Raw genomic sequence first — 14,628 nt, 5'->3', positions numbered from 1 at the left:
TGACCTTTGATTGATCATGGCTAGGAAAAAAAAAAACAGCTACAGATGACATTTTGGGGACATTTGGGGAATGTTAATATGGACTATATATTAGGTAACGTAATTTTATCAATGTTAGATTTATTGAGGGTGATGATACTGTGACTGTGTAGGAGAATGTCCTTGTTCTTGGGAGATGCTCCTGGAGTATCGGGATGAAGTTTCATGATGTCCACAAATGGTTCAGGAGAAATGTCTTTCCAATGGTTCACCTAAAATTTAAAAAATAAGTGTTGTGTGCATGTGAATGAGTGAGTGGGTATAGAGTGAAAGGCAAAAGCCAAATATAGTAACATTTGGTGACTCGAGATCCCAGGTATTCTGGAAGACATGGCAATGTACCACCTGTAACTCCCTTCGAGGAAGGACTTGCCCAGCATCAGGGAGAGTAGTCAGCAGACAGCCTCCAGCCGTCAGCATCTTCAGGGTCTGCCTCCACGGCAGAGAGCCCTCACCAGAGCACGCTACTCCCAGGCAGCAACATCCAGTGACAGAGAGGCAGATCACAAAGGCCCGTTCATATCTGCCCTGCCTGGGACACTCTACTAGCCTAAACTGTGCCAGAGTTCCCCAGATGGTTCACAGAGATGCCATCAAGCCCCACCACAGTTCGGCCCCTCTCCTGCCCAGCCCTGCTTCCTCACCCCTCCTTCCGCAGATGTTGATCCCTAATAAACACTTTGCACCCCCTCCAAAAAAAAGGAGTAAGGAGAATCTCAAAAATGAGAACACTGCATAGTGGCGGAAAGCCTAACATGTTTGAGATTAAAATCTGAATCCCTGATGCCCAGACTAATCTTTTCTCTGCTCACAAATCAGAATCATATAGATTTCCGTTAATATTTATCTCCTTGAATCTGAAGGAAGAGGAAAATCTATGTTGTATTTTGCCCAGTTTTGCTGTTCCCATCATGAATTTCACTGAAGGATCACATCAAGTTGATGAGGTGCCAGCTGTCCTTAATAACTGAAGTATTAGATGTTATGGTATGGCATGCAAAGCAGCACAAGTCTTAGAAGCGAGTTCCTTCAAAAACCAAGAACTGCAAATTCAACTAAAATTTCAAATAAAAACCAAAAGACTAGAATAATCCATACAAAATTTTAATGCCAGAAGTTTCTCTTGCTTAAATTACTTTGACACTCAAATTTAAACTCAGAAACATTATGTTGCTGTCACACTTCTTTGTTCTCCTAAAGTAAAAAAATAAATCTTTATATAGCTGACAAAAAATAGGAATCTGTCTGCCAGCGAATTCTCTATTCTTGTCTAACATACTGTAGAGTCTATGTAGAACACATGGTCCTTAAACACCCAAAAGCCTCTTCTTTACTGGCTTACCACAGCAGTATGTTTCTCCAGCATGTTTGCACTACCTACATGTCTTGCATAAGCATGAATTCCTTTGGATGTTTAAGTCATGCAGTATTTTCACATGCTTTGATGTTGTGCATATGAGAATTATCATCTACATTTTGGGAGTTCAGTTCCCTGTGCCTTCAGCACTGAATTTAAAACTGCTCGACTGACATCATTTTAAATTCCGTCCAACAGAATGCCAATAATGTCTGCAACAGAAGTTTGACATATTTAGTTCTCTCAAATATGGAACTGATTTAGCAGCTAAATTGGAAATTTCTGGGTGCATTTTTGAAAACTAATTCAGCGTGAAATTATTAATAATTTAGAATTGTGCATAAAGTATTTTGGGTTTACTTATTTTCTTATCCAGAAAGATCTGTTGCTTCATATCAGATAAATTTCCGAGATGCATTCTGCTGTTGGAACACAAAGTAAACAGCTTAAATTAATCCTAACGTGATTTTCTAATTACAGATGAGACCCATTGGCCATGATGGCTACCATCCCACATCTGTTGCTGAGTGGCTGGATTCCATCGAACTAGGTGACTACACCAAAGCCTTTCTGATTAATGGCTATACATCGATGGACCTGTTGAAAAAAATCTGGGAGGTTGAACTTATTAATGTAAGTTGGTCTCTTAAAGACACCTTAACGATTCAACACTTGATAATTCCTACCATAGGTGGGTAATTTTTTCTTTCTTTGTGACTCTTTGGACATCCAACAAGGATTTACAGGTATGCCTTCTGTTTTGAATATATGTCTCTCTGATTCTAGTCAAGCTCTACAATGATTGTCTTTTGAAGTTTTGGTGTGGGAACTAAGAGGACTCTCAGGGTGTTTTACATTATCTCAGAAAAACTTCCAAGCAGTTTCGGGCTTTCCATTTTAGGAAATTTTGTCACTTTAGGATATGAACATGATAACAAATAGGCTCCCATTCTATTCTTTGCTCTTATGCATTTTTAAAGATTAAAGTCATCATTTTTAGTTTTTTATCTCTGTTATGTTTCCTTGTCTCTTTTCCTTAACTGCATATATAAACCCCAAACTTGAAGGGACTTTTTTCTTATTTTATAAGCTGCTGTAATATCAACATTTTATTTTCCAGGGCTTATACCTAATCTTAAATTGTTTGTTTTATTCATACACTTGGCATAGATTTTCTATAAAAACTGGCCAATATATGTTGCCATGTATTCGAGCCCAAAGAGATCAACCAAATCTGTTTAACTGCTTTTTTTCTTTATAAATTTATTTTTTTTATTTATTTTATTTTTGGCTGCGTTGGGTCCCCGTTGCTGTGTGCGGGCTCTCTCCAGTTGCAGCAAGCGGGGGCCACTCCTCTGCAGCACATGGGCCTCTCACTGCGGTGGCCTCTCCCGTTGTGGAGCACGGGCTCTAGGCACGTGGGCTTCAGTAGTTGTGGCTCGCAGGCTCAGTAGTTGTGGCTCGCCGGCTCTAGAGCACAGGCTCAGTAGTTGTGGCACACGGGCCCAGTTGCCCCAAGGCATGTGGTATCTTCCCGGACCAGGGCCCGAACCCGTGTCGCCTGCATTGGCAGGCGGATTCTTAACCACTGTGCCACCAGGGAAGCCCTGTTTAACTGATTTTGATACTGATCATTTTCTCATTTTATTTTTACTGCTCTTTTATTTCTAATGGCATAAAGGAATGAAAGAGATGAAAAGATAGCATAATTATCATGCCTTCATATTTTATTTGGTATCATGAACATTTCTTTTCAAAAGTGAGAAATCATTTAATCTTTCAGAGAATTTCTTAGACTTAAGTTTTATATTCTAGTAACTGGAAAAAAAGCATTCATAAACTGAAAGACAAAGCAAATACATTTCTGCTGGTTCAAAAGCACTCTGTTCTAGTCTTTATGACATTTTCTCTCCAAAAGTCCGGTCTCTATGTACTGAATGTCATTAATTATTTTAAATTATGGTTAATTAGTAGTAACTAATTATTCTTTGCTTTAGAAGTCTGTCTTAAAAATAATATCTTTTCTGGAACATCTATAAAAACTTTAATCTAAAAATCACTTTAAATGGACAAATTCTTGGCTTCTTCTTCTAATTTGCCATCAGCTACTCTTAGCTTTCTGTTCCTATCCTTTCACAAAAGCTTTCATTATTTCAGAAGGAACTCACTATCTCACTAAAAGCCTCTGATTAATTTTGTTGTTAGTCTGAGTGGAAGCAACTGAAACTGTATTGCTTTTTAGTTGCATCAAGGAGATTTTAGTTTTCCACTGAGAACTCGACACTCATTTTATGGCTACTCTTAGCCATTTATTAAAGGGGGATCTTCCACAAATCAAACATGCTTCCAACTAAGTTGCTTTCTAGTCAATGATAAATATCTCTATGTAACAGCTGAATAATATCGCTCCCCACTGAAGAATGAATACTTTGGATAGATAGCACATGAGTCACTCACTTAACTTGCATTAGCAGTAATCCCTCGTTGAAAAGAACAGATTCCAATGGAACTATATTATAAAAGGTTTTCATTGAAGCAAGGATCATTAAAACAAGACTATATGTCTCTCAAAATTCAAGTACTGAGGCTAATATTTAAGGTGTGGGCTTGGACCCACACTTTTCCCCAGTGCTATGTGTACCAGCAGCCTAGAGATGCCCGTTCAGTCACCGTGGTCAGGCCTTGTGGATGACCGCAGCGACTGCAGGGCAGTGAGGCCGTAAGGCCCCGTGTTTAACGCCAAGGCTCAGGGCATTAAATCACTGCCCACAGGGCTAACCAGCCTTGAGCTGGGACAGAACAATGGCCTTTCCCACCCATACTAACTCTTTTTTGTTTGTTTGTTTTGTTTTTCAGTTTTAGAATTCCATTTGGTTCTTTTTTTTTTTAACATCTTTATTGGAGTATAATTGCTTTACAATGTGTTAGTTTCTGCTGTATAACAAAGTGAATCAGCTATATGTATACATATATCCCCATATCCCCTCCCTCTTGCATCTCCCTCCCAGTTATTTGTAGTGAGGTGGATGGACCTAGAGTCTGTCCACCCATACTAACTTTTTTTCTTTTTTTTTGGCTGCGTTGGGTCTTTGTTGCTGTACACGGGCTTTCGCTAGTTGCAGCAAGCGGGGGCTACTCTTCGTTGTGGTGCGCGGGATTCTCATTGAGGTGGCTTCTTTTGTTGCAGAACACAGGCTCTAGGTGAGCGGGCTTCAGTAGTTGTGGTGCACGGGCTCAGTAGTTGTGGCTCGTGGGCTCTAGAGCACAGGCTCAGTAGTTGTGGCACACGGGCTTAGTTGCTCCGTGGCATGTGGGATCTTCCTGGACCAGGGCTCGAACCCGTGTCCCCTGCATTGGCAGGCGGATTCTTAACCACTGCGCCACCAGGGAAGCCCCACCCTTACTAACTCTTGAAGGTACTTTTGCTGTAATACAATCTGACTCCAATCTGGAGAGAAGTACCTGTCACAAGCATTATATCAGAATCGGAAAACATAGTCATTGTGTTTTAGACCTTGAGGCCAAATTCCTTGGGCCTGGAGTACAACATCTGCATCTAATACCAACCCAGTATATTTTCCTTAAAGTGAACTGATGGAATTTAAAGTTTGTGATGAATTTATGGGCAAGTTCACACTCTTGGGGAGGCTTTGCAAGTCATTTAACTCCATAAGTATACTTATTATGGACAAACTATCTGTACCTTTAGACTTGGAAATCAGAGAACAAAATTTTTACACCCTTTAGATCTGCTACAGAGTAGTTCATTTGATGGTTTAGGGCTGTTGGGTTTTAAAATGAGAGATAGGCACCATGTATACCTCCTGGCTGACGATGCTTTCGACTGGTCTCAAATTCAAGACTTTCACTTATCCCAACTAGTGAGGGAAAGTATCCAAATGTAAGATAATCTCATATATAATATATGGGCCCAGCAATTCTGTATTAAGTATGCATAATTTATTTTTTACAGCGAGGAAGGAATGTACGGTCACTTTGATTTAGAGCAAAGCCTTTTAGGACAAGTCCCATGCTGAACTTTTGTAATGAGTGGCTAGTTTTAAGGAAACCCAATGGCTCCAATAACTTCTATTCTATGTAGAGTGAAGAGAGAAGTGCAGGTGGAGGCTGTCTTTGATATAGAGGTCTGCTGAGGAGAACAGAGGACGAGAAGACTGACTGCTGATGTAATTACAAATTACTTCAGTCATTAAATCATATTGACTAAGCCTCCAATTTCATATGGTATTATTCTTGATATTAAACAACTAATAATACATTCACATTGAGTATAAATTTATTCAAAGTATTTTCATGAAGAAATGAAAACTACACAAAGTTGTGACTTGAAAAGTACAAATACATTTGAAATTGTAATCTTTCAAAACGTCCCCAAAGATCTTTTTCTTGGTGGAGCACATTAATGCCTTTGAAAAACAAGGTTATTTGAATAACCTAATAAAGGTTTTAGTCACAAAGCTACCCAAAGTATAGGAATAGGGGAGAGTAGTGGAGATCTCATATCTTTTTTTTTTTAACATCTTTATTGGTGTATAATTGCTTTACAATGGTGTGTTAGTTTCTGCTTTATAACAAAGTGAATCAGCTGTACGTATACATATATACCCATATCCCCTCCCTCTTGCGTCTCCCTCCCACCCTCCCTATCCCACCCCTCTAGGTGGTCACAAAGCACCGAGCTGATCACCCTGTGCTTTGCGGCTGCTTCCCACTAGCTATCTGTTTTACATTTGGTAGTGTATATATGTCAGTGCCACTCTCTCACTTCGTCCCAGCTTACCCTTCCCCCTCCCCACATCCTCAAGTCCATTCTCTGTGTCTACATCTTTATTCCTGTCCTGCCCCTAGGTTCTTCAGAACCTTTTCTTTTTCTTTTTTTTAGATTCCATATATATGCGTTAGCATATGGTATTTGTTTTTCTCTTTCTGACTTACTTCACTCTGTATGACAGACTCTAGGTCCATCCACCTCACTACAAATAACTCAATTTCTTTTTTTTATGGCTGAGTAATATTCCACTGTATATATGTGCCACATCTTCTTTATCCATTCATCTTTCGATGGACACTTAGGTTGCTTCCATGTCCTGGCTATTGTAAATAGAGCTGCAATGAACATTGTGGTACATGACTCTTATTGAATTATGGTTTTCTCCAGATACATGTCCAGGAATGGGATTGTGGGGTCGTATGGTAGTTCTATTTTTAGTTTTTTAAGGAACCTCCATACTGTTCTCCATAGTGGCTGTATCAATTTACATTCCCACCAACAGTGCAAGAGGGTTCCCTTTTCTCCACACCCTCTCCAGCATTTGTTGTTTGTAGATTTTTTGATGATGGCCATTCTGACCGGTGTGAGTTGATACCTCTTTGTAGTTTTGATTTGCGTTTCTCTAATGATTAGTGATGTTGAGCATCCTTTCATGTGTTTGTTGGCAATCTGTGTATCTTCTTTGGAGAAATGTCTATTTATGTCTTCTGCCCATTTTTTGATTGAGTTGTTTGTTTTTTAGATATTGAGCTTCATGAGCTGCTTGTATATTTTGGAGATTAATCCTTTGTCCGTTGCTTCATCTGCAAATATTTTCTCCCATTCTGAGGGTTGTCTTTTCATCTTGTTTATGGTTTCCTTTGGTGTGCAAAAGCTTTTAAGTTTAATTAGGTCCCATTTGTTTATTTTTGTTTTTATTTCCATTTCTCTAGGAGGCGGGTCAAAAAGGGAGATCTCATATCTTAATAGCAGCATTGTCAGCAGTGGAGATCAAGCATAAACTTTTAAGACATAAGGTATTGCCAGTTTTACAGGCCCGTGTGGTCTAGACTTAGAAAATGAAGTCTTTGCCAATTATTGTTTCCTATATTCCCTAATCTATGCTTCATATTCAGAAGCTGACATTTCATCAATAGCTCTGTTTTACCCCTGTGTCTGCCATGACCAATAATAACATATTTAACATTACTTTCACTTTTGTATTGATATTTTAGTGTTGTATGAATATTGAGAGAGATTGTCAGGCAAATGTTTCCCTCTGCAGATGCTAGCTGGGTGAATCTCTAGCCTGAATTATAGTCCTCTCCAAAGGCTTGTTAGAATTAAAAACTAGTTAGCAGTGCATAAGTACACGAATTTTTTTTTTTTTTTTTTTACTCAGAAGGTTACTCAGGCCTTCCATATGGTATTACCAAGTTTACACAACAGTTTTTAGTGCTACTGAAAAATCTCTACAGCTCTGCCAGGGGGAAATTTTAAATAAAAGGGCTACATATTTTCTGCATGAAGTAGGTATGGATAATTATAATCTCCATGAAATAATCCATTTCCTAAACAACAACAAAAACGTATTGCAATTATGAAAAGCAATGTTAATTTATTTTATCACTGTGTACCTACTAAGGGGATTTTGATTAGATGAAATAAATTTGAACACTGTCCAATTTATACATCTGTGAACATCAATGTAGAACACATTAGTAATTTCTTCCCATTAGTTTTACCATTCATTTTTTACCAAGGAAATAATTCTAGTCCAGGCTTATGATCTCCTACAATATTGATAATGATAAAAGTACCCAGTGAAGAACAAAATAAAGTTCAGTCTTCAGTGCATTCTTAAATCTCTGCTCATAAGTACAGGAATATCTTTAAAAATCCAACTCTGGCAGTTGGTTGTGTTTTAAATACCTTTGGGTAGAAACAAAGTAATTAAGGTAGCAATACCCATATGTGTCCCATGAAAATCATTTGGCCTTTTTTTTTTTTTTAATATCTTTATTGGAGTATAATTGCTTTACAATGGTATGTTAGTTTCTGCTTTATAACAAAATGAATCAGTTATACATATACATATGTTCATATGACTATCTCTTCCCTCTTGCATCTCCCTCCCTCCCACCCTCCCTATCCCGCCCCTCTAGGTGGTCACAAAGCACAGAGCTGATCTCCCTGTGCTATGCGGCTGCTTCCCACTAGCTATCTATTTTACGTTTGATAGTGTATATATGTCCATGCCACAGACCTACTAGAGAATGGACTTGAGGATACGGGGAGGGGAGGGGGAAGGGTAAGCTGGGACAAAGTGAGACAGTGGCATGGGCTTATTTTTATAACAGAAAATTGATGAGCAGATCATTTGCTTCTTGCCTAATAGCTGCTGAAACTATACTTATATCACTCTCTTGCTTAGGGCTGTCACATTTCTTTTTTGTTTTTTCTTTTGCAATGTTGTTGATTCCATTTCTACCTTCCCAGGGAAATTTTGTGATAATCTAATCACTTGGAGATATACTAAGAAATTTTCAAAGTTAACATTCTAATTTTATGTTAAATCTTCAATAGTGTGACTTTATTTGCTTTAAATACAGTAGAAATATAGTCCTATCAGCATCAAATTTAGACTCATTACTTGCTTTGATGTTTTTATTTCATGATCAGAATTATAAAGTCACACTTCTCTCTGCCCTACCCTCTTTGCTATAACTGAAATTAAATTTACTCCCAGAAGTTTTTTTGCATTGTGTCTGTGAGTGTGTGTTTGTATATATGTGTATTGGATAAATGCAAATGAAAACTTATAATCCCAACCAAGAAGAATAATCACCAAATTCACAAATTGCAGGGGAGGAATGGGGAGAAGAATATTATAATTCCATTTCCAGACCAATTATTTTAAGTAAAAGGTTATGCTTTCACTATAGGACATTAATAAATGAGAAAAATATTCATATTTCCACACCAGGGAGGCTACATTAGTCAACACTTCAAATGTTAACAACTTTAATCAAAGCCGAAGGCTTTAACTAAATAACTGGATATGAGTGTTCAAGTGTAGAGCAAACTTAATATATGACCTATGAATTTAAGCATTTTATTTATACTCATAGACAGTACAGCTGGCTCTTCACAAGCCTTCGGGACAGCTAGACACCGCCTCTGGGCTTCAGACTTTTTCAGACACTATGTGTCAGGTAAAGCCCCTGGACTCTACCGCCCGCACTCGCTGCATCTAAATTGCAAGCTTGGACTTTATCGCAGGACTCTGCAGAGGCTTGCCTCACTTGGCCCAAGTTTTGGAAGAAGCACCCTTCTACGTTCCTCATATGAGATGAACAATCCTCTTCCAAATAAATACTCACTTTCAAGTGATTTTTAGCCCTTTCACATATGGCATGGAGATTGATGATGGGCTAAGGCTGGTATTATTGATTCCACTATCTTTCAGCATGTTTTGCGTATCTGCACCTATCATGCTGCTCTCAACTTTGGAGCATTGACCTAAACTGAGATAAAGTTACATCACAATAAAATGCACTTAAACACTAAACCTTCATTGGAAGGAATATAGCTTTTCTTTTGCATTTAAAGTGAATTTGCATTCTTACAGTGCCTTGGGGTTAATATTATTGAATAAGCACTGCTAAGTGTTGATACTGGAATTAGTAAACACACACACACACACACACACACACACAATGAAAGTAAACAAGGCATTTGGCCCTGAAGAGACAGTCTAGACACTCAGCAACAAATTAATTTCATGAATAACTGAAACCCTCTGATTATAGCTATTAATGACCCACCTCTCTGCAAAAAAGAAAATCATGTTCTGAGTATCTAGAAATTTCTACCTTAAAAAAGTTATTTTAGTAGACACCATTGTTTTTTCCCCACGCAGATTTCATTCACTCTTCTCCTGATTAAAATAGAAGCATTTCAAATTTCCTCTGAAGAAGCCACGTCCACCCTTCCACATTCCATTCCTGAACATACTACCCAGATCTAAGCCAAGCTCAGAATTCCAGCCTTTTCTCCCATTCCCACAGGCTACAAAGTATTCTTCATCAGGACCCTTATAGCATATGACAGGATTTTCTTCTTTTTAGAGACTGAATGTATATACCACATCTTCTTTAGCCATTCATCTGTTGATAAACGTTTAGGTTCCTTCTACTCCTTGGCCATTATGGATAATGCTGCAATGAACATCAGTGTACAAATATCTCCTTGAGATCCTATTTTCAATTCTTTTGGATATATACCTAAAAGTAGGATTGCTAGATCATATGGTAATCCTGTTTTTAAATATTTGAGGAACCTCTAAATTGCTTTCCCTGGTGGCTGCATCATGGTCATTATTTCTTAAAATGTTGTTTTCTGCCTGGCCTTCTCTCTCCTCTCCTTTGGAAACTTCAATCACATGTATATTAGGCCATTTAAAGTTGGGCCACAACCCGCCAATACTCTACTTATTTTTTTTCATTATTTTTTCTCTCTGTGATTCATTTGGATAGTTTCTATTGCTGTGTCAAGTTCACTTATCTTTTCTTCTTGTGATACCTAATCTGCCATTATTAACATCCAGTGTACTTTTAATCTCAGAGATTATAGTTTTCATCTCCAGAAGTTAGACTTCAGTCTTTATTTTCCAGGTCTCTATTTAACATTCTCAATCTTTTCTCTAACTTGTTGAGCATAAGGAATGTGGTTATAATAACTGTTTTAATGCCCTTGTCTTCTAACATCTGTGTCGGTTCGGGGTCAGTTTCAGTTGATTGATTCTTCTCCTCAGTGTTCTTGGCATGCCTGGTAACTTGTATTGCATGCCAGACGTTACAAATTTTACCTTGTTAGGTACTGGATATTTTTGTATTCCTATAAATATTCTTGAGCTCCATTATCAGACACAGAGAAGCTCCTTGGATATATTTTGATCCTTTCGGGTCTTACTTTTAAGATTTGTTAGGCAAAACCAGAGCATCAGTTAGCCTATGGCTTATACTTTGCACTACTGAGGCAAGATGCTTCTGAGTATTCTAACAATGCCCTGTGAATTTCCAGGTTTCCCAGTCTGAATAGTGCAGACTACTACCAGCCCTGTTGGAGCTCTACTTACTACTTCCACTAATCTTTTCTGGCGTTTTTTTTAAATCTGGCCTCAGATAGTTTCCTCATATGCATGTGCTGATAAGCCCTCTGTCCTCTCTAGCACTCTATACAGAAAAGTCTAGCCACTTTAGTCTCCCTAGACTCTCACCTCCATCGTCTCAATTCAAAGAGTCTTCCAGACTCCCTGGCTTCTTCTTCCCTGCATAATGGCCTGAGAATTCTCTCCAGATGGTAAACTAGGACAATTTTAGGGTTCACTCTGTTTCTCATCTCTCAGATATCAATTTCCTTCATTGCTTCATTCCAATGTCTTAAAAAGTAGTGTTTCATAGATTTTGTCTCCATTTTCAGTTTCAGGTGAAAGCAGGGGCATTGGGGAGGTGGGGGGGGGAGATAAATCCAATCCTTGTTAATCCAGAAGCCCCAGTCCATGCTACTTACATTAATCCCTGTAGGCTAGGGCCCCATACCTAAACAACTGAGTCAAAATCTTTGGTGGTGGAATCTGGGCATTGGGAGTTTTTTAAAAGCTCCCCAGGTGATTTTAATGTGTAGCCTGGGTTGAAAACCACTGCTGTAATCAGTGGGGAGCCATTAAAAGGATTTTAATCAGGAGAATGACATGATCAGAAGCAGTAGGCAGGGGCCAGAAGCCAACACACATAAGAAGGAAGGGCTGACTGTAAGGGAAGTAGGAGCTGAGTCAGCCGATTCTGCTCTACAGCTATTTCTAGCCATGAATGTATTAGGCATGACAGCAGTAAAACCTGTGTGCCTCCTTAGAACCTGAGGGTGTCCCTGAATTTGGAGTCCATAAATATAGAGTCAATTTCCATCATCATAACCCCGTGTATCTAGAAGAGGGCAAATTACAGTCAGTATTCAAGGGAGGCAAGGACAAATACAATACCTTTCAGAAATGCCTTTCAATAGTGGCTAAAATTGTTTCATTTTGACCCTTAAAAGGCCAAGCCTTGGTTATCTGAAAATGTTACTTACTGTTTATAAAGTAAATGGTAGGACAGATGGTGTGTGTCAGTGTTTCAAATGCACCCTCTCTTCTTTCATCTTTATTTTAGAATCAGGTCACTTGACTTTGAATCCTATATCTGCCACTCAGTATGTGACCTTAAAAAAGTCACTTATCAACTCTTGGTCTCAGTTTCTCCTTTTTAAATAGAAGATAATAATATCTGCTCCGCTGGCTTCATAGGTTTCCTGTGAGACTTGAAATCACATGAGAGTTTTTATTATCCATCCCTTTCTCTTCTCTCCCTGTTCTATTTTTCTTTTGCCTCTATTTTTTTCTTCCTCTCTCCCCCAGATCCCTCTCCCAGCATTAGGCTGGGATCTGGCCAGCTCCCTTGGAGCATGCTTTCACAGCTTAGCTGCCATTTGCTTCTCGCTGTCAGTACTTACTCGTGTTAGAACACAGACAGCCGCCCTGTTTATTGTGCAGACTGTGGCCTCTAAAATCACTGCTCAACCTCTCTCTTCCACCACTCCCAACTCCAACCCCTTCCCTCTGCCTTAGCCTCTCAGCCTCCCAGCACTGCTTAGTGCTGCTCAGAATGTTTCCACTCCTAGAGTGGGTGAATGTGAGAGGAATGACTCTGAGCTTTGTGTAGAAGCTGCAGGATAAATCTGCAGAGAACCTGTCCCCTCCCCCCCCTTTTTTTTTCTGACTATGCTTAGGTATGGAATTGCTAGTGTCCTTTTTCCCCCAACTACATAGCATTGGTCCTTGACTCTCAGCCACCCAGTTCTATTTATTCTTGAAACAAACAACCTTGGGGCAGAGCAGTGTAGTGGCTCAGAGGTTAGGGATGTACTTATTCTCAGCCAATCATCCATAATCTTAAACCCTTCTAGAATCTGTTCCAAAGTTTCCGTTTGACAATCCATAAGAGTGGGCACTTCTGACTGTGTTTTGAAGTAGTTCAGTATCTCCTTTTGGTTGAAACTGCTCCATTTCCATATATAGTATCATTAATTATAATTAAGTCGGTTAATTTTTTATTCTGTATTTTGCTCAGATTTCTAATATGACATGAAGACTTTTGTTTCTTTAACTCTTTCCTGGAGATATTTAGGGCAGAGCCTCCTTGCTAAGGAGATTCATTTGCGTTGCAGTTAAATACCTGAGTACTGTAAACTGGCTCTGTGCTTTTTAGGAGCTTTGAGAGGGGGAATATTCTAATGAATTATTCTATAGTGTAGAAAATAAAAAAGGAAAAAGTCCTCTACAAAATGCAAATACAACACTTTTCATGCTATCCAGATGGAGAAATGCTTTGGGTCTTCCTTGGGAGAAGATCTGAGATCATACTGAAAAGATAAGCCTCTGCCTCCTGAGGTGAAAGGAAAGCCAAAGAGGTCTTTTTGTTAGAAGAAAACTATTTAGAATTTTGAAGCCTGACATACAAGCTGCCATGGAAGAGATTGACAATAAATATAAACACTCAGAGTAAATCATAAAGGTTAATTTATCACCAAAGTAAGTATACAAGATTAATGTTAGAATCTACCCATTATAATAATAATTCAAAGCCGGGGAGAAGAGAGATGAGATAGGTAATTTTGTAGGATTTATATCTGCTTTAAAGATGTTTAGGGTTGATTTAGAATTTAAGTTTAGGTATTTTAATAAAGAGATATATTATGTTAAATTGGCTCTCTGTGGTCTCAAATTTTTTTTGAACTCAAGCAAAGAGCTGTTAACTTGAACTTGAAAGCATGTAAATTCCTTACTGTACAGACCTTATATCTGGCACCCTGCCGCCACCTGGTGGCGGCATACCTAAAGTACAGGGCCAGTGACTAAATCTAAAAATTTCTTAAATGCAGAAACTAACTGCAAAACAGAAATTATTCAGTGCCAGTTTTATATCAATTCCTGTTTCTGATATTAGTATAATAAAACATGAACCAGAAGAGTTTTATTCTTGTAGGCATCAGTCAAACACCAAATTCAAGCACCATGTATGTAAAATTGTTTAACAAAATGGGAAAAACCCTCTACTGTGCATTCCACCAATTAAATTAGTTTGGGATAACAGTGCCCTTTTAAATATGTGTGTGTGTGTGTCTGTGTGTGTGAGTGTGTGTGTGTGTGTGTGTGTTGCATAAACATATATACATATTCTCTAGTAGAGTCTTTCTTAATTTTGCATTAATTGCTTAGGGGGGATAATTAGATTTCCTAAAACTTGAATAGGATCATTACCTTTTTTAAAATTCTACTTCATAGAAGCTGTGGGGAAAAAAATGTAATAAGCATTTTACAGTCCTTATCCTCAAAAGAACTTCCAGACTAATGGAGAAGATA

The 14,628-nt window shown here is 38.5% G+C and overlaps 1 protein-coding gene across 5 annotated transcripts in view; it reads left to right on the top strand.

Annotated features, from left to right (window-relative positions):
• Positions 1 to 14,628, top strand: part of ANKS1B (ankyrin repeat and sterile alpha motif domain containing 1B) — a 1,156,005-nt gene that overhangs the window by 860,254 nt on the left and 281,123 nt on the right. For all 5 annotated transcript variants that reach the window (XM_059936736.1, XM_059936735.1, XM_059936734.1 and 2 more), the window contains exon 17: positions 1,877 to 2,029. In XM_059936736.1, coding sequence (XP_059792719.1) covers positions 1,877 to 2,029 — 153 coding nt within the window. The remainder of the gene's footprint in view (positions 1 to 1,876; positions 2,030 to 14,628) is intronic.

This window comes from Balaenoptera ricei, chromosome 10 (genome assembly GCF_028023285.1).
Source record: "Balaenoptera ricei isolate mBalRic1 chromosome 10, mBalRic1.hap2, whole genome shotgun sequence".
Lineage (NCBI taxonomy): Eukaryota > Metazoa > Chordata > Mammalia > Artiodactyla > Balaenopteridae > Balaenoptera > Balaenoptera ricei.
Note: the sequence above shows the minus strand (reverse complement) of the source record. Positions and strands in the feature narration are given on the sequence as shown.